Source organism: Phyllobates terribilis, unplaced genomic scaffold (assembly GCF_046119375.1).
Source record: "Phyllobates terribilis strain yellow unplaced genomic scaffold, ASM4611937v1 Scaffold_9__5_contigs__length_417890890, whole genome shotgun sequence".
Taxonomy (NCBI): Eukaryota; Metazoa; Chordata; class Amphibia; order Anura; family Dendrobatidae; genus Phyllobates; species Phyllobates terribilis.
This window is the reverse complement of record NW_027362769.1, coordinates 396831434-396849887: the sequence shown is the minus strand read 5'-3', so window position 1 is coordinate 396849887 and position 18454 is coordinate 396831434. Positions and strand designations below refer to the sequence as shown.

The 18454-nt window shown below is 47.5% G+C and overlaps 1 protein-coding gene across 1 annotated transcript; it reads left to right on the top strand.

The window, feature by feature from the left end:
* The first annotated feature begins 133 nt into the window (after window positions 1-133).
* Window positions 134-18154, top strand: ZNF646 (zinc finger protein 646). The gene is made up of 2 exons (XM_073648824.1): window positions 134-346; window positions 11552-18154. The coding sequence occupies exon 2, from the start codon at window positions 11716-11718 to the stop codon at window positions 17596-17598; it is 5883 nt and encodes a 1960-aa protein (XP_073504925.1). The 5' UTR covers window positions 134-346; window positions 11552-11715; the 3' UTR covers window positions 17599-18154.
* The last annotated feature ends 300 nt before the right edge of the window (window positions 18155-18454 follow it).

The following is an 18454-nucleotide window of genomic DNA, read 5'->3' as shown; positions in this document are numbered from 1 at the left end:
TGTTCTCTCCATAACTCATCCCGCAGCCAATCAACTTTCAAGCTGCTCCATTCCTACTGGCAGATGCTCCGCCATTTTTAAACCTGGAATCCTATCCTCCGCCATACTACATCCGGGCACAGGAACGAAAAGGAACTAGAGAATGCGAGAAGGGAGACATAGTGCGGTGCACACTTCCTGTTTCCTAGCAACAAAAGGAAGTGTTTGTTGTGCAGAGAGATGGTATAAGAGATGTGGAGCTGATCGCTCGGGCCGGGCCCCTCACCCGCGGGCTCCGGGGGCACCACCGAGGGGGCACAGGAGGGCGGCAGAGCCTGGAGCGGACACTGCTGCGGCCGGACCCATGGTGAGTGCGGCCTCCATTGTCATCACTGCAGCTGGTACTGCTGTGTGGGGCCGGTGGTTAATGTGTGGTGACGTCATAGTACGACGTCATAGTAACGGAAAGGCCCGACATAACGGACACAGTAACGGACAGGAGGCCCGACATAGCGGACACAGTAACGGACAGGGGGCCCGGCATAACTGACACAGTAACGGACAGGGGGCCCGGCATAACTGACACAGTAACGGACAGGGGGCCCGGCCTAACGGACACGGTAACGAACAGGAGGCCCGGCATGACGGACACAGTAACGGACAGGAGGCCCGACATAACGGACACAGTAACGGACAGGAGGCCCGACATAACGGACACAGTAACGGACAGGAGGCCCGACATAACGGACACGGTAACGGACAGGAGGCCCGGCCTAACGGACACGGTAACGGATAAGGGGCCCGGCCTAACGGACACGGTAACGGACAGGAGGCCCGGCCTAACGGACACGGTAACGGATAAGGGGCCCGGCCTAACGGACACGGTAACGGATAAGGGGCCCGGCCTAACGGACACGGTAACGGACAGGAGGCCCGGCCTAACGGACACGGTAACGGACAGGGGGCCCGGCCTAACGGACACGGTAGCGGACAGGGGGCCCGGCCTAACGGACACGGTAGCGGACAGGGGGCCCGGCCTAACGGACACGGTAGCGGACAGGGGGCCCGGCCTAACGGACACGGTAACGGACAGGGGGCCCGGCCTAACGGACACGGTAACGGACAGGGGGCCCGGCCTAACGGACACGGTAACGGACAGGGGGCCCGGCCTAACGGACACGGTAACGGACAGGGGGCCCGGCCTAACGGACACGGTAACGGACAGGGGGCCCGGCCTAACGGACACGGTAACGGACAGGGGGCCCGGCCTAACGGACACGGTAACGGACAGGGGGCCCGGCCTAACGGACACGGTAACGGACAGGGGGCCCGGCCTAACGGACACGGTAACGGACAGGGGGCCCGGCCTAACGGACACGGTAACGGACAGGGGGCCCGGCCTAACGGACACGGTAACGGACAGGGGGCCCGGCCTAACGGACACGGTAACGGACAGGGGGCCCGGCCTAACGGACACGGTAACGGACAGGGGGCCCGGCCTAACGGACACGGTAACGGACAGGGGGCCCGGCCTAACGGACACGGTAACGGACAGGGGGCCCGGCCTAACGGACACGGTAACGGACAGGGGGCCCGGCCTAACGGACACGGTAACGGACAGGGGGCCCGGCCTAACGGACACGGTAACGGACAGGGGGCCCGGCCTAACGGACACGGTAACGGACAGGGGGCCCGGCCTAACGGACACGGTAACGGACAGGGGGCCCGGCCTAACGGACACGGTAACGGACAGGGGGCCCGGCCTAACGGACACGGTAACGGACAGGGGGCCCGGCCTAACGGACACGGTAACGGACAGGGGGCCCGGCCTAACGGACACGGTAACGGACAGGGGGCCCGGCCTAACGGACACGGTAACGGACAGGGGGCCCGGCCTAACGGACACGGGGCCCGGCCTAACGGACAGGGGGGCCCGGCCTAACGGACACGGTAACGGACAGGGGGCCCGGCCTAACGGACAGGGGGCCCGGCCTAACGGACACGGTAGCGGACAGGGGGCCCGGCGTAGCGGACACGGTAGCGGACAGGGGGCCCGGCGTAGCGGACACGGTAGCGGACAGGGGGCCCGGCGTAGCGGACAGGGCTGACTTTCCCGCCACCGTTATTGACGTCCCGTCAGTGACGGTGCTGAGCGCTCTGTACAGGACGATGGTGGCCGCGTTCCTCTTTGTTTTCGCGCTCTCGTTCCTTTTCCTCCTCTTCTTCCAGGAGATGTGACTTTTTTTTATTTTTCCCGTCTCCCTTTGACCCTTCTTCTTTTTTGCGGGACGAGTTGGCGTTTTGGACGGCACCGTACAATGTCCAGAAAATAAAGTGACAAAAAAAATTCCAAGTGCAGTGAAATAATGACAAAACCCCCACAGTTGTGGTTTTGTTTTTATTCTGCGGGGAGTGACCCGGTAACGTGATTCTCCTGATCTTCGCGATGACGGCGACACCAAACTTGTAAGGTTTTCTTACTTTATCGTTTTTTTTTTCCATTTTCTTTGATCCGAGACCTTTTCTTTATTGATTTGTTGATGCAGTGTGACGAGGTGACTCTTATTGATACCACTCCAGGGGAAATACTGGGTTTTCATCAGTTCTTATTACATTTTTTTGGTGGAGGGAGAAAGTGCGATGACTGGAAAGACAAACAAAGCGGTAAATCTGCCAATTATCATTTGTAATATAGATTAGCTTCCTCAGAGGAGCCGGCCCCGTGCTCATATTGTTTTTCTGATTCGCTATGTCTTTCCTCATGTGCAGGCATTGCAGGACCTTAGGTATCCATGGTTACATCCACTGATAAAGTGACTGCTAGTGGTTGTAACCATGGATACCTAAGGTCCTGCAATACCTGCACATAAGGAAAGACATAGCGAATCAGAAGAACTATACTACATTTCTAAATGGAGGTATTTGCTAATATTATTACACCTGCTACATATTGGGTTAGGATCTTGTAGATGGGATTAGCCCTTTAATGACCTTTGGTAACATGAAAGTGCAGAGCGTTATTTATCGGTGTAAACAGCTCTCTGAAGTACACAGACGTGAGCCCGGACCCCCGCTCTGTGCTCGCTGCTTATTAGACCTGTGCACTTCAGAGCAGTATTTTTACCGATCACTAACGCTGTTCATCACCTACGGTGTATGAAAAGTTTCGCAAAATGATAGTTACACTTTAATCTGATGGAGTTGGGGGCATCAAGTCTAGAAAATCCTGTAGGAGCGAAATGTAGCAGCAGTGCATGGATCTCTCCCCTTTGCTGATTGTTTGTTGCAGTGTTTCAGTCTAGACTCTGGGGTTTAGTTCATGGAGAATTGTCTGGAATGGATTCAATTGTAACAAACCCTCAGCTGAGATTGTTGGGGTGGGAGTGTTCTGATTCACTGGCGGCAAATAGAGATCCTGAGAAGTGAGTAACTGAAAGAGTTTGAGCCAAGATAGAGGATAACGTCTGGACCCCCAGCAATCCTGAGAGCGTAGATCGAGCGCGTGCTCTTCTGCTCGAGGTTGTGCCCCTTCTGCACGAGGTTGTGCCCCTTCTGCTCGAGCGCGTGCCCTTCTGCTCGAGCGCGTGCCCTTCTGCTCGAGCGCGTGCCCTTCTGCTCCACGCCTTCTCAGTGTGAATGACAGAGATGGCCGAGCCCATTCTGTTTTCGGGATTTCAGGGAGTCCCGGCGGTCAGCGCCCTCAGCTATTAGGAATTTATCCTCTTAGCCATGGATGGGAGCTGACTTCTAATCTTACTGCTGACACATTTGTGCCTTTTGTAGTAGCCTGATAAAAAGAAAGAGGCCACTTTTTACAGCATCTGTGGAGGGGATTTTTTAAATAGGGGAAAAAATAAATGAATAAAAAATGGGGCAATGCTGTAGATATTCTTCCCATAAAGGTTAGAAACCTGGAGTAGAGATGGTCTTGTACAGAGCAGGGAATTCTCGGGTGGTTTGTAAATTATTGACTGTGAACCTGACCTAAGTGCAGATTCACCCACATGATGGTAGCGGAGTATCAGAGCGCCGGCATCGTTGCTGCCCCAGTTTTGAATGGGTCAGTGGCCAAGCAAAAACTCCCTACAAAATTTTTGTTTTTTGCCCAGTCATAGTTGCTGTTTCATTTTTCGACCAGCAGATATCACCATGGCCTGCTGGTGGCAGTGTTGTCTTGGGTGGTAATGAGACTATTCGCATTGGAGAGTCCCCGTATTTGCTGCAAAATGATGCGCTGTCACAGTCCTTTCTACTGGGGTTAGGACCAGACAGTAGGGAGCGGGCACTAGTTTGGGGCTCGTACAGAGAACCAGCGACTACTTACCTCGCTCTCCAGCTCCTCCGCGACATCCAGAATTCATCATTGACTTGTTTATTGGGGACTCAAAGAAAAACAATAAATCTCAGCTGTCCAGAAAATACTTGAGATGTTAGCAGACTGAATGCTTGAGTTCCTTAGCATAATATTGTTAGGACCCTTCTGTTTGTTTTTTCCATCTTGTGTTTTGCGGTCATGTGACCATCTGCCTTTATATTCCAGCTCCGCCCTTTTGGCTGTGCTGGACTTCAGTGTTTGACTGTTTCTCTAGCCAGGTGCTTCGGTGCCTATCTTAGTCAGTTCGTTTTGTCCTTTTGGGACCTCTAGTACCTTTTTGTCTGTTTGTCTTTTTGTGTTCTGCAACAATTTCTCTGTTTAGGAGGTGTCCCATTTTTTGTCACAGTCCTTAGTTCTTTTAGGGACCCCTCCCTTTATGCTATAGGTCTTCGTTCAGACTAGCCAAGGACTAAGGCGGGTCTGTTCGCTAGGAACAGGCATCCCGCTACATCGTAGGGATTCAGCTTAGTTTTACTGTAGGGACAGCTTTCCCTTATCTTTCCTTAGTACATGTTGCAGATCATAACGGTAAGTCCAGCCCAAAAAACTAAAAGGAAAGAAATTCGGGGATCAGTATGGTTTCCGTCCAGGATTTGGCTCAACACTTGCAGGGATTGTCTCTGGAGACCGTTGATCGGTAAGAATGTGGTTGTGTATTTTGATGACATTTTGATTTATTCACCAGATCTGGAGTCCCATTGGCGGAGCGTACGTGAAGTTTTGCAGTTATTGAGTGATAATTCACTCTTTGCTAAGCTGGAGAAATGTGAGTTCGCTGTGCAGAGAATTAGTTTTTTGGGCTACATTATCTCCAGCGAGGGCTTTGAGATGGACCCTGTGAAGGTTCAGGCGGTTCAGGAATGGCCTAGGCCTATTGGGTTGAAATCTATACAGAGGTTTTTGGGTTTTGCCAATTATTACAGGAAATTCATTAAGAATTTTTCTATAATTGTTAAGCCTCTGACCGATCTCACCAGGAAAGGTGCGAATACGGTCCAGTGGACTACTGAGGCCATTGAAGCGTTTGAGTATCTCAAAGAGAGGTTCAGTTCTGCCCCCATCCTTATGCAGCCTGATGAGACCAAGCCATTTTTGGTCGAGGTTGATGCTTCATCGGTGGGGGTCGGAGCAGTTTTGTGGAGTACATCCTTGTGCCTTCTTTTCGAAAAAAAATTCGGAAACCCAACTGAATTATGATGTTGGAAATCGGGAGTTGCTGGCTATTAAACTTGCGTTTGAACATTGGCGTCATTATTTGGAAGGCGCTAGATTTCCTATTCAGGTTTTCACAGATCATAAGAATTTGATCTATCTGGATGCTGCCAAGCGCTTGAATGCCAGTCAAGCTAGGTGGGCACTTTTTTTTTTTTTTATCTCGGTTTCATTTTTCTGTTACCTATATCCCTGGTACTAAGAATGTTAAAGCCGATGCTTTATCTCGCAGCTTCTCTCCTACGGTCGGTGCCGAGGAGGAGGAGAGCATTTTACAGAAAGGAGCTGTGGTGGCGGCATTGGACTCCAATTTGGATAAAGGGATTCTGAATGCTCAAGATGATGCTCCATCTAACACTCCCCATGGGAGGTTGTTCGTGCCTAGAACCTTTAGGAGAGAATTGTGTGTGGAGTGTCATGAGTCTCGGTTGGCAGGTCATCCAGGAATTTCTGAGACTAAGAGACTGATCAGTCGCAGTTTTTGGTGGCCTGGATGGCGGAAGGAAGTCATTAAGTGGGTGCGTCAGTGTACTGTGTGCGCTAGGTCAAAGGCTTCACATACTCCGGCTGCGGGGTTGCTTTGCCCTCTGGAGGTTCCTAGTGCGCCTTGGACGCATCTCACAATGGATTTTATTACTGATCTTCTTGTGTCCGAGGGTTTTACTGTCATCTGGGTGGTCTTGGACCGTTTTAGTAAGATGTCATTTGGTTCCATTCATTAAGTTGCCCTGCGCCAAGACACTCGCTAAGGCGTTTGTTAAGGAGATTGTCAAGCTCCATGGCGTTCCCACGGATATTGTTTCTGATAGGGGACCTCAGTTCGTGGCTCGCTTTTGGCGTGCCTTTTGTGACAGGTTGGGAGTCCATTTGTCATTTTCGTCTGGGTATCATCCTGAGTCTAATGGACAGACTGAAAGAAAGAACCAGGATGTAGAACAGTTTTTGCGTTGTTTTGTGGCAGACAATCAAGAGGGGTGGTCTGAGTTTCTGCCTCTCGCAGAATTTTCTCTTAACAATCATACATCCTCCTCTGCTGGGTGTTCTCCGTTTTTTTTGTTGTACTGGGAGACATCCGTCTTTTGGTTCGTTCTCCAGATTGGGGTTGGCGGTGCAGGAGGAGGAGAATTTTTCCGGTGATTTGGAGAGAGTTTGGACTAATGTACGTTGCAACCTTCAAGAGGCTAACAAGAAGTCCAAGAAGTATTTTGACAGGAAACGTAAAGAGGTTTTGTCCACTGTGGGTGACATGGTTTGGTTGTCCTCGAAGAATCTGCGGTTGAGGATTCCCTCTGAAAAACTGGGTCCTAAGTTTGTGGGTCCATTTAAAGTGCTTCAGGTTGTTAACCAGTCTGCGGTTAGGTTGGGTGTCCCTACTTCCTGGAAGATTAATCCTGTGTTTCATGTTTCCTTGTTGAAAAAGGCTGATGTATCTGATAGGGACGCCACTGTCACAGTTCATCCTGTGGTGGAAGACGGCGAACATGAAATTTCTCGTATCTTGAATTCTAGATGGCATAGAGGGAGATTACAGTATCTTGTCTCCTGGAAGGGTTTCGGTCCCGAATATAACTCCTGGGTAAGGACGGATGATGTCTCTGCTCCTAGGCTTGTTAAAGCTTTCTACAAGAGGTTTCCGGTTAGGCCTGGGCCTGGAAGATCCGGAGGATCCTCATAAAAGAGGGGGCACTGTTAGAACCCTCCTGTTTGTTTTTTCCATCTTGTGTTTTGCGGTCACGTGGCAATCTGCCTATATATTTCAGCTCCGCCCTTCTGGCTGTGCTGGACTTCAGTGTTTGACTGCTTCTCTTGCCAGGTGCTTCGGTGCCTTTCTCTGTCAGTTCTTTGGTCCTTCTGGGACCTCTAGTACCTTTTGTCAGTTTGTCTTTTTGTGTTCTGCAACAATTTCTCTGTTTAGGAGGTGTCCCATTTTTTTTGTCCCAGTCCTTAGTTCTTTAAGGGACCCCTCCCTTTATGCTATAGGTCTTCGTTCAGACTAGCCGAGGACTAAGGCGGGTCTGTTCGCTAGGAACAGGCAGTCAGCCCACTACATCGTAGGGATTCAGCTTAGTCTTACTGTAGGGTCAGCTTTCCCCTATCTTTCCTTAGTTCATGTTGCAGATCATAACAAATGTATGGCGGTGCCCAGCGGATGCTCCTCGGAGAATCTTCTCGGTTGCTTGTTATTTTGCATTGCGGGGAGGTGTTTCCCTTGTCTCCATCGGCTCCTGATCTCCTGTTACATAATATTATATTTCCGCAGTGAAGTTCACGGCTGCTCCTGTCCGTCGCCATCCAGCGCCCGTGGGCAGGATCACCGCTCAGCCGGGAATGTGCATTGTGAGAAGAGGCCGCTGAGTGATCGCCCCGAGGCCTCGCTTACCACAAATCCTTTCCCGACACTGTTTACTCGTCTACGTTCAGTGGCGCAGGATCCAGATCTCATCACTTTGTCGGAGAAGTTCATGTTTTATTCTTCTTGCATTCCCAGCTAATCCAGAGGAGGCGAAAACAAACACCAGTAACTCCAGTTTACCGCAAAGTGGGAAATATTCTCCTTACTGGTAATCCGACTGATCCCTAGAGCTACAGGTAGTAATGGCAGTCCTATGTGTGGAAATTATCTTTTCATGGGGTGTATTACACCCCCCACTGCCATCCCCCGAAAAAAAAAAAAAAAAACTACCAATAGTGATTTATTTGTTATAGGGACAAAGAAAAACCCATCAAAAGAAAAACAACTCAAAGAGATGGCGACCATAGTTAATTCTAGGGTCACTGGTGACTGCCCGGCTCCTGGGGCGTCGTAGTCAGTAGTCGCTGGTTTCTTGGCAATAGAAACCAGCGCTGACACCATGTTAGTCATTGGAGGCCATTGATGAACATGTTTGGTCACAAGCCTCTCCGGCAGCGGCCATATGCCAGATCGGAGCATTGTATTGTGAAGGTGCTCTAGAAGGCCATATATTTTTTGGTGTACAGCTTGGACCCTGTAAGATTTCAGAAAGAGTAAGCATGTTGGATTTTCAATGACCGATCCGAGATGTCTTGACAGCGGCTCTCTCGTAGAGAACACGGAGCGTCGGCCAGGCGAGCGCTCCTCTGTACGAGAGAGACGACTCTCAGCCGCTCGCTTCTCCGACAGCGCTCTAATAATTCCGTCTTGCCTTTTCTGTTGCCCCCGTTGGACTTTGCACTAAATTCTCGAAGACGCAAATTGAATCATGTTTTGTTATTCGTTTTTGCATCTTCGAGTAAATTGTTGCACAGTCTTTTCAGTAAGCTTTAAAATTTTTGCGTTTTTAGTTTTCAAAAGTTTCAAAAAAAAAAATTTACAACGTAGCACCTGCACAAAACTTTAGCTACGTTTTAGAAAAGTCACAAATGATGAAATAGCCCATATTATTTGGATAATGAAAACTGCACCCGGATTGTTCAGCAAAGTAAAAATTATTACGAAGACTCAAAAAAAAAACTGGTGGAAAAGTCAAGATGAATTTGATACGAAAGTAAAAATGCCTAAAATCCCCAAAAAAAGGGTCAAAAAGAACAATCAAGTGTATTATGACTGGAGGTTCCCGGCTGTATCTAGTCTCCGCTGCTTTTCAGCTTTATCTATAGACCGTGCGCTCACATGGAGTGGACGCATCCTCTCTTCAGCGAGTCTCCCGCTGCGATCACAAGGACTCTTGACATCTGCGGTTTATGTCTCGTTCAGCCGTGAAGAGCTGTTTACTTACTGTTTGCTGGGAATTGGTTCTCGGCTGAATCTGTTTGCACTGAGATTCCTAGCGGCTTCATGGCTGGGTGCCATGTGTGCTCACCTGGTCACAAGCAGTGAAAGCGGGAGGTATAATAATCATAGACTGACACATCTGCCCATTCCAGGAATACCATGTGCACCGAGGCGTGGCCGTCAGATCCGCCCGTTGCACGGAGGGGCGGCGGTCAGATCCGCCCGTTGCACCGAGGCGCGGCGGTCAGATCCGCCCGTTGCACCGAGGCGCGGCGGTGAGATCCGCCCGTTGCACCGAGGCGCGGCGGTCAGATCCGCCCGTTGCACCTTCCCTCCTCGGACTGATCTTCCGATTAGGCAGGGAATTACTGACCGTGTGCAGTTCACTTTACAGAGGGGATATGTGACCTCAACCCCTAAATTATGAGGATGCAGAATACTTGGGGGAAATCAGAATTTTGCTGCAGTTACCAGGCTCGCGCCCCACGTGGTCTCCCAGTAAGTGAGTAGTAAGTGAGTGCTCACTCCCTGCTGCCCTTGTTCGCCTGCTTGGGGACGGTGCACCTGACTGTGCTCAGCAGGCGGCTTTGTGCTAGGTCTCCACATTGGGTGTGTTCCCACCATGAGGTGATATGTTTCCACTAGCGGAAGAGATCTGTAATTCAGCGGAGTGTATAGATTGGGTGGGGTCCGGACTTGCTGCACTAATCCAGAGATCACAGAAAGCCTGTGCGGACGGGAAAGCACATGGATGTGTAGAGAAGCTGTGCCACCTTGTATATAGGCCCCCCCCCCCACCCACCCATATAGCTCTGCTTCCTTCAAGACCACACAGAATCCTCCTCCTCCCCCAACGATAAGCAAATTGCAGTAGTTATAAGGTCAACGTACATCTGAATCCAGCAACGCTTTACCATTAAGAGGGTTTTTCAGGGCTACTCGCTTTTGCATCAGGATCTGAGCTCACATCCAAACGCAAAAGCAAGACGTGCCTGACAACCCCCCTCATGTCCGAGGACGAGCTTTCACCACACTCAAACATACTCTCTGCAGAATATACGGTATTTGTTTAATGGGGGTGACTGGCAGGGCTGTGAAGTCGGTAATCCAAAGCTCCGACTCCTCAATCTCCACGACTCCCTCATAAACGGCTCATGTGTAAGTGATACATTTACTGTAGCACAGATTCATCTAAGCTAAAAGTCCAGACCCTGAGATCAGGAATAGGACGGACATTTATAGGAACTTTCATAACTTTCCCAAATTCTTATGAAAAAAATATTCCCCACAAACTGCATTGGACTACTGTACCCAATTTATTATATATTTTCACCCTATAAAACTGCTTTGGGGTGTTTTTTTATTTTTGACTAAAAGCCATTTTTGCAATGGGGTTTATTTTGTAGCTTTTAGCTTCTACGTCTTCTCTGTATGGCAGTGCATGGCAGACGGCAGGAAGAGTCACAAGTGATTGTTAGGGGTCTCCTTATGGCCTGTAATCTTTCTCTCTCTTCTGAACCATCTTCTAGGCTATGTGATAGTTCATGATATAACTTTCGTGTGGTCATATATCTGCCTAAATGACCTCTCAGTAGAAGAGATTAAAAGCAATACAGATGACGACAAACTCACTGATATCTCCTCCTGCAGTCTATGTATTGTGATACGTAGAGGATGTAGAAGACGAACGCTACAAAATTATTGATGAAACACTATTGCAAGGAAAAAAAAAAAAAAAATGCTTTTAAGCCAAAAATACCTCTATGCGGCGGCCGGCAGCCTACATAGACGTGAGCCCTAACAACGGGAGCAGCACCTATAAATGTACAAAATGGAGATGTTCTGAATGTTATCCTTTAAAATTCATGGAAACTGTTTGTTTTTTTTTTCATGTGCCTTTACTTTCAATGCATGAGAGCAATAAAGAAAATGTTATTTATTTATTTTTTTTTTACTAAGGTGGACAGGTATTATGTAATGAGTGTCGGGTTTGTGGACGGTTGTAGCTAACCTCAATCTCTGTACTCGAACCAGTGACTTCTCAGCATGTCCTGTACGTGTCCAATACCCTCTCTGTAATTGCTTTATTTGCAAAGAGAGGATTCTTCCGCTGCCAAACATCCATGTGGTACCAGCATCGGTCTGGTGCCGATCCGGGCCAAACCCTGCGACAGAATAGAGCAGACTTGGTGATTGAATCATTTTGTTTTTCTTTTTGCTATGTTCATTTATTTTATTTTTTTTCTTTACAGGATGAAGATTTAAGACGTTCACGGGACCAGACTCTGATCCGACATGCAAGAGATGCATCTACCCTGAGACGACTCCATATTTCTGAAATGATTTAAAGATGTAGCTAGACCCCCCCCGCTTATCGGAGGAGATCCCATGGTTGGACAACCTCAAACGTTCCAGAATGAATATGGATGATGGAACCAAGCAAGCCAACAGTTTTCCAAATCAGAATCTGAACTGCTACCAGGGCCCCATGTCTTCCTCTGGTTTAACAGAGTTAGAGAGTCCCCATGGAAGCCACAGAGAAGATCGACCTTATAAGTGTAACCAGTGTGACAAGAGTTATCGTCATGCCGGCAGCTTGGTCAACCATAAGAAGACTCATCAAGTTGGTCTCTACACTTGTCTGATCTGTCAGAAAGAATATTCCAACCCCATGGGCTTGAAAAGTCATCTGCGCACCCACTCGGAGGAGAAACGATTCAAGTGTGAACAGTGTGGAGAAGCTTTTCGGATGTCCCAGCAGCTGTACAATCATCGAAAATCCTTGCATGCTTATTATTCTACCCCCAATGCGGAAAAAATCACAAGAAGCTCCAAGTTTGAAATGCAATCCCCAGTATTAGTGGAAAATAACAACCTAATGACAAACTTGGAGAACTATATTGCTGAATCCATGTTACCTGCGGACTTCCCTCAGCTTGTCTCAAAATATCCAGATGAAAAAGCAGGAGACGAGGACCCCGTAAAAGAGGAATCTGTGGAATACGAAGCCTGTACGGACGAGAAGGATCAGCCAAATGACAGTAACATGGAGGAATATCGATATAAGTGTACACAGTGTGGAAAAGCTTATAAACATGCCGGAAGTCTCGCCAACCACAAGCAGAGTCACGTTATTGGCGTATACCAGTGTGCCGTCTGTTTTAAGGAGTTCTCAAACCTTATGGCAATGAAAAACCATTGTCGTCTCCATTCGGACTCTAGAGCACGTCGAAGTTGTAAATCCCCTCCATCTTCTGGAAAAAACGGTGGCGTCCATGACTCGACTGAAGTTTTAAAGCCTGTAGAAAAAGCAAATAGTCCGCCTAGTTTGCCTGATTTATCCAAGCAAATCAAATCTGAAGAAAAAGACGCTGTCCCCGTACTGGAAATCCACTGCAAAGATGACGACCCAGAATCATCATTAAGTCCTCTGACAAAACCTAACCACGATGATGTGACCGATACACACTTCGGTTCTGACTCGATGATCGATGGTACAAATGAAGATGAAGCCAAGGAAAAGGCAAATGATTTTCCAGAATACGACGATGCTAATGAAGAAGACTCAAAGTCTGGAGAAAGACCGTTTACGTGCCAGGAGTGTGGAAAGAGCTACAGGCATGCAGGGAGCCTCATAAATCACAAAAAAACTCATCAAACCGGGGTGTACAGCTGTTCATTGTGTTCCAAAAAGATGTTCAACATGGCTGCCTTAAAAAACCATCTCCGGGCTCACTTTAAGTCTAAAACAGGGAAGAGACTAGAAGATGCTCCTTTTCCTTCTGCCGGCCTGTCCGACGATATTGATCAAAACCAAGAAGATTCGCTTGAGTACGGAAACTCTGACATTTCTACTAACGAGAGTGACTTTTTAAAACATCACTTTCTTCACCAGAAGCAAGAAATAAATGAAATATCGATCGATAAACCGGCGGAGGAGGTTCGCGAATCTGACATTTGGCAAGAAACTCCCCAAGTTTCGCAAGCTAGCAGCGATGACTCTGCTTATTCTAGTGGTCTTGCCGTTCCAGAAGCTAAGGTGGAAATGGACAGCCTGGTTTTTCAGCCTTGTAGTCGAGAAGACGCCTTAGCTACTGAACATGAAGTTAAGCTCGAACGTAGAGATGATGATGATGATCTCCAAAATGCCGATGCCACTGTTGCAATACCTCAACATGATCCGATTACTTTGAAAGAAGAGGAATCTTCCGGCCTGGAAGAGTATCACCAATCACCAGATGATCGTCCACATAAGTGTGAACTTTGCGGCAGAACGTATCGTCACAAAAGTAGTTTAATAAATCATAAGCTAACTCACAAGACTGGTGTATATCAGTGCTCAATCTGTCCAAAGCAATATTCTAATCTAATGGCTCTAAGAAATCACGTTCGATTCCATAGTAGATCATATGCGGGAAGAAAAAGTATAGCATCCAGACAGGGCCACCAGTTTTTTCGGACCAGGCCTAGATTTTTGCAGAGCAAGAACAGTCACTCGCTTGCCAATTCTGTAAAGTTAAATGAGAAAATACCCCAAGCAGCGACCACCACCAGTCAAAGAGCAGGCGAAGAACTCTTAAATGAGTCCCAAATTCTTTGCACATTTGGAATGTTATTTAACCATTCTGAGCATTTTCAATCTTCTAGACGGAGCCGTCCGAGCGCAATATCTGTAACTCCTGCAAAAACGCCACCAACCAATGTTCAAGGTACAGGTCTAGAAAGAAATCTTTTCAAAGTAAAGGAAGAAGCAGAACCTCAAGGAAAGGTTACAGGAACCTCTGAAAACCAAGGAAGGCGAGTGTATAAATGTAACCTGTGCAGTAAGTCATATAGACATTCAGGAAGCCTAATAAACCACAAACGAACTCATCAAACCGGTGACTACGTGTGCCCTTATTGCTCCAAACATGTACATAACATGGCTGCCTTAAAAAATCATATTCGAATTCACCACAAAATTAAAAGGAGCGAACCGAAAGAAATGTTTGACCAAGCCATTATGTATTCAGATCTTTCATATCTATCTGACGCTAAAGGTGCCTATGGTTGTGTTAGCTGCCGGGAGTTGTTTCATACCGAAAATGATTTGCTGGCACACCAAATGGTGCACGCTCCCCTATCGGGAAATCAATGGGATGGCCAAGTCCCAAAGTCCAGCTCAACAGAGGTTAAAAAAGATGTAAACTTTACAGGTACAGAAGACGCTACATGGGACCACTCCAATAACTTGGGTTTTCGAGGTGAACATGACCATTTGGACTCAGCAGTAGAAGACCAAGAGCCTGAATACACATGTGTTGAATGTGGGGAAGTGTATGACCACCTAGATGATCTAAATTACCATAAACGCAGCCATCAGGCTGGTATATTCCAGTGCTCATTTTGCCCCAAAGAATACCCTAGCCTCTCTGCTCTCAGAAGTCATTTTGAGACCCACACCAAGCCTCAAACGCTCAGAACTACAGGCATAGATGGATTAGATGGGAATGATTTTGTGGACCACCAGGTCCCGTCAGATAACAATTATGACTGTGGTCACTGTGGTTTGATTTTTTCTAATGAAGTCGACTTCCACCAACACCAGGTCGCACACGAGAAACAACAAGGAATGGCTGAATCTCTTCCGGAAATGCAAGAAGAACAAGATCCAGAATTCTCCTTTTCCATGCATTCCTCCGAAAGAGAACTATTAAACAGAATAAAAAGTGAGATTGAGGAAACAGAGCGAAGTGAAAATCTTGATGGGGGCTCCCAGCTGTCTCACATTTGTGGATCCTGTGGGGAAACCTATGACGATCTAGAGAGCTTGAAGGCTCACAGCTTTATTCACCGAAATGAAAACATCCCGCCTGAAACTGATGAGATCCACCAACAACAGCCAAGTCTAAAGCCAAAAGTCGAATCCTCTGAAACAAGTCCAAAAAATGGAGAAAGCCCAGAGAGGCGACCCTATACATGCGAGCAATGTGGAAAGACTTATCGTCATGGTGGAAGTTTAGTTAATCATAAAAAGACTCACTTGGTTGGAAATTTCCAATGCGTAGCTTGTTCTAGACATTACCCTAACCTGGCTGCTTACAGAACCCACTTGCGGCACCACCCGAATTGTAAGCGATCGAGTGCCGTGAACAATCTTCATGAGCTACAAACTTCAACTTTACAAGACCATATATACCCTAGTGGGAATGAGAGATCATTGCCATTTTCGCCCGGTGATTCTGCCAGTCGACCTGTCGCAGAAAAATGTGCTAATTATTCCACATCAGTTAGTCCTTCCCAAACAACTCCACATAAAAAGAATTCAAGGAGACTGTTTTCTCGACAGATTGGTAGTATAAGTGAAGATCGGATAACTCAACAGATTTCTTTACAAAATACTTCAAGCGGGGTCCTTAGTGTAGAAGACAGTAAGGTTCAGTCCTGTAAATTGTGTGGGAAGATGTTCCAGGTAAAAGACCTGGCTCTACATCTTTCTTATAATTGTTTGAGACCGTTATCTAAGCTCCACGACACTCAAGTCGAATGTAAAGAAGAAACTCACCATCTTCCAGTCTTGCCCGACGTTGCGCTATCGCAAAGTGAACGAGAGACTGGATTTCAGAAGCGCCCGTTTCGTTGCGAAGTGTGTAACAGGAGCTACAGACACGCGGGAAGTCTTATTAACCATAAGCAGACTCATAAAACAGGAATCTTCCGCTGTCCCATCTGCCAGAAACGTTTCTTCAATCTAATGGCGATGAAGAATCACAACCGCATCCATTTTGAGTTAAAGAGACACAAATGCTTAGATTGCGGTAAAGCTTTTCGGCTGCAGAAACAACTCGATACTCACCAAAGAATACACCGGCAAAGGGCCTCAGCCAAAAAGCTAGGAAGACGCAACCGTAAAAGCCGATACCGAAGATTTGCTCAAGGGCATCATCAAAAGTCACGACTGCAAGTTTCAAGTGAAGCCTCTTCTATAGAAAAGGTTATTGGCGCTGGCGAGACGACGAGATCAGTGTCTCGTCTGAAAAGCAAAATGGATCCAGACTCTCGGCCGTATCAGTGTCAGGAGTGCGGAAGATCCTACAGACATGCTGGAAGCCTGTTTAACCATAAGAAAAGCCACAAAACTGGTCAGTATCATTGTTCGATCTGCGACAAAACCTACCGTAACTTAATGGCCCTAAAAAACCATCAGCGCACTCACTATGAAGCGAAAAGACATGCTTGTTCTCAGTGCGGGAAAACTTTTAAGTGGAGGAGACAACTTTTCAGGCATCAAATTGTACATGTTCCACAGGGGTCACAATTGGAGTCTCGAATGTCCTTGGAAACAGAAGAAGCAAAGTCCATACCCGATCAACAGGTGGTAAACTCAACTAATGGCCATGAAGCATCCAACTCCAATGAGGCAAATGAGCTGGCGAGCCATTCATGCGAGGAAAACAGTAGTGATGTCAAGGAAAAGAGAGGGGCGAGAGAGTCTTCACAGTCCGAAGAGCAGCATCAACGTGAGATTTGTGGCCATACGGATCATCATGATGACCACAGCTTATGTATTCACATGAGCAAACAGGAAAGGGGAAAATATAAGTGTTCTGTGTGTACCAAAGAGTTTCTCAACCCCATCGCTATGAACACCCACCTGCAGACTCACTCTCCTGAAAAACACCTTCAGGGTGTGAATTTCGAGCAAACGTTTCAGTCTTCCCAGGAGCCGATCAGCCACACAGGCCATGTCGAAGGAAATCCTTTTCAGTGTCCAACCTGTAACCGTGGCTTCAGCTGTGCACGAACCCTCAGACTTCACCAACGCACTCACGAACAGTTGTCTTCCTCACTAGTTTCATCAACGCAGAGGCCGAACAATGAAAATAAGACGTCGCCATCGGGTGAGAAATTCCGAAATCATAAAGACCGAGCCAGTCAAGGTGATCGAAAATACAAGTGCAAGCAATGCGGTCGTTCTTACCTCCATGCTAGTAGCCTGTTTAACCATCAGAAAACTCACAGTATAGGGGTCTACAAGTGCCCAAACTGCCTCAAGGAATTCTTCAACCTGCTCGCCTTTAAGAATCACCTCCGGATCCACAGATACAACTGCAAAGATTGCGGAAAAGCCTTCCGAAACTCCAGCGACCTGGTTGCACATTCAGAGGTTCACGGAGAGGGATCCTTCACCTGCTCACTCTGTAATAAACATTTTCTGTGTCGGTCCAGTCTTAAAAACCATGAAAGGATCCACGATAATCAGGACGGTGACATCTTAGACCCTCAAGCAGTATCCAAGTTCATGGTGGAAGTAACATGACAAGGCATGATGGTTGCCACGTGTAGAACGGGGTCTACACAACAGATGCAGAGAACTTGCGGATTCTAATTTTTTTTTTTTTTTTCTTTGGTAACCTCATCAGTGTGCCATTAACCCTCTCCAGACTGTCCAAGTGTAGATAATAAGTTAATAATGGACCGGCCTAAAGAACTGGCATGGTAGAGGTTTCCCTTCTGTTACATACATTGCCTTTTTTTTTTTTTTCTTCTTTTATACAGAGGGCGATAAAAAGTTCACCTTCCCTTTTACAAATGCACTTCTGACAGAATATTATGGTGCTTTAGTGAAATATTACAGCAATGTGATGTTGCACCCAGCCCCCTGTAGCCAGATTACTGTTTACTTCCTCCGCACCATTCCAGGGAAGGATTTAAGAATTCTTGAAGTATGGTCTAAGCAGTTCGGGGTGGGATACACGACGGGGGTTTGAAACGGGTTTTACACATCTGCCAAGCGGAAGTCTTTCCTTAGAACCCAGCATAGCAGACGGGTCTCAGTAATTTATATTGTACAGGGTTCTAGCACCTGCACGCTGACTGTGTTGGATGGGGGGGGGGGGATATGCAGATAAAAGAATTTTGAAAATGGCATTTTGTATTGTGTTTTTTTGTAGTTGAGACTCGCAGCATTCCATAGACTAAGCGCGATCTCTGGGCTTAAAGTCGTCGTAGGCACATCGTTGCGGCATTGTAGAACGAATGGGAAAGATCCCGAGGATCGATGAAACAGACGGATGGAAAACGTTTTAGAAACATTACCAAGAAATCTATACATAATCTGCTTACATAGGGAAAAAAAAGGGCATTCGACGGGACTGTCCCGTCATGGACGGGCA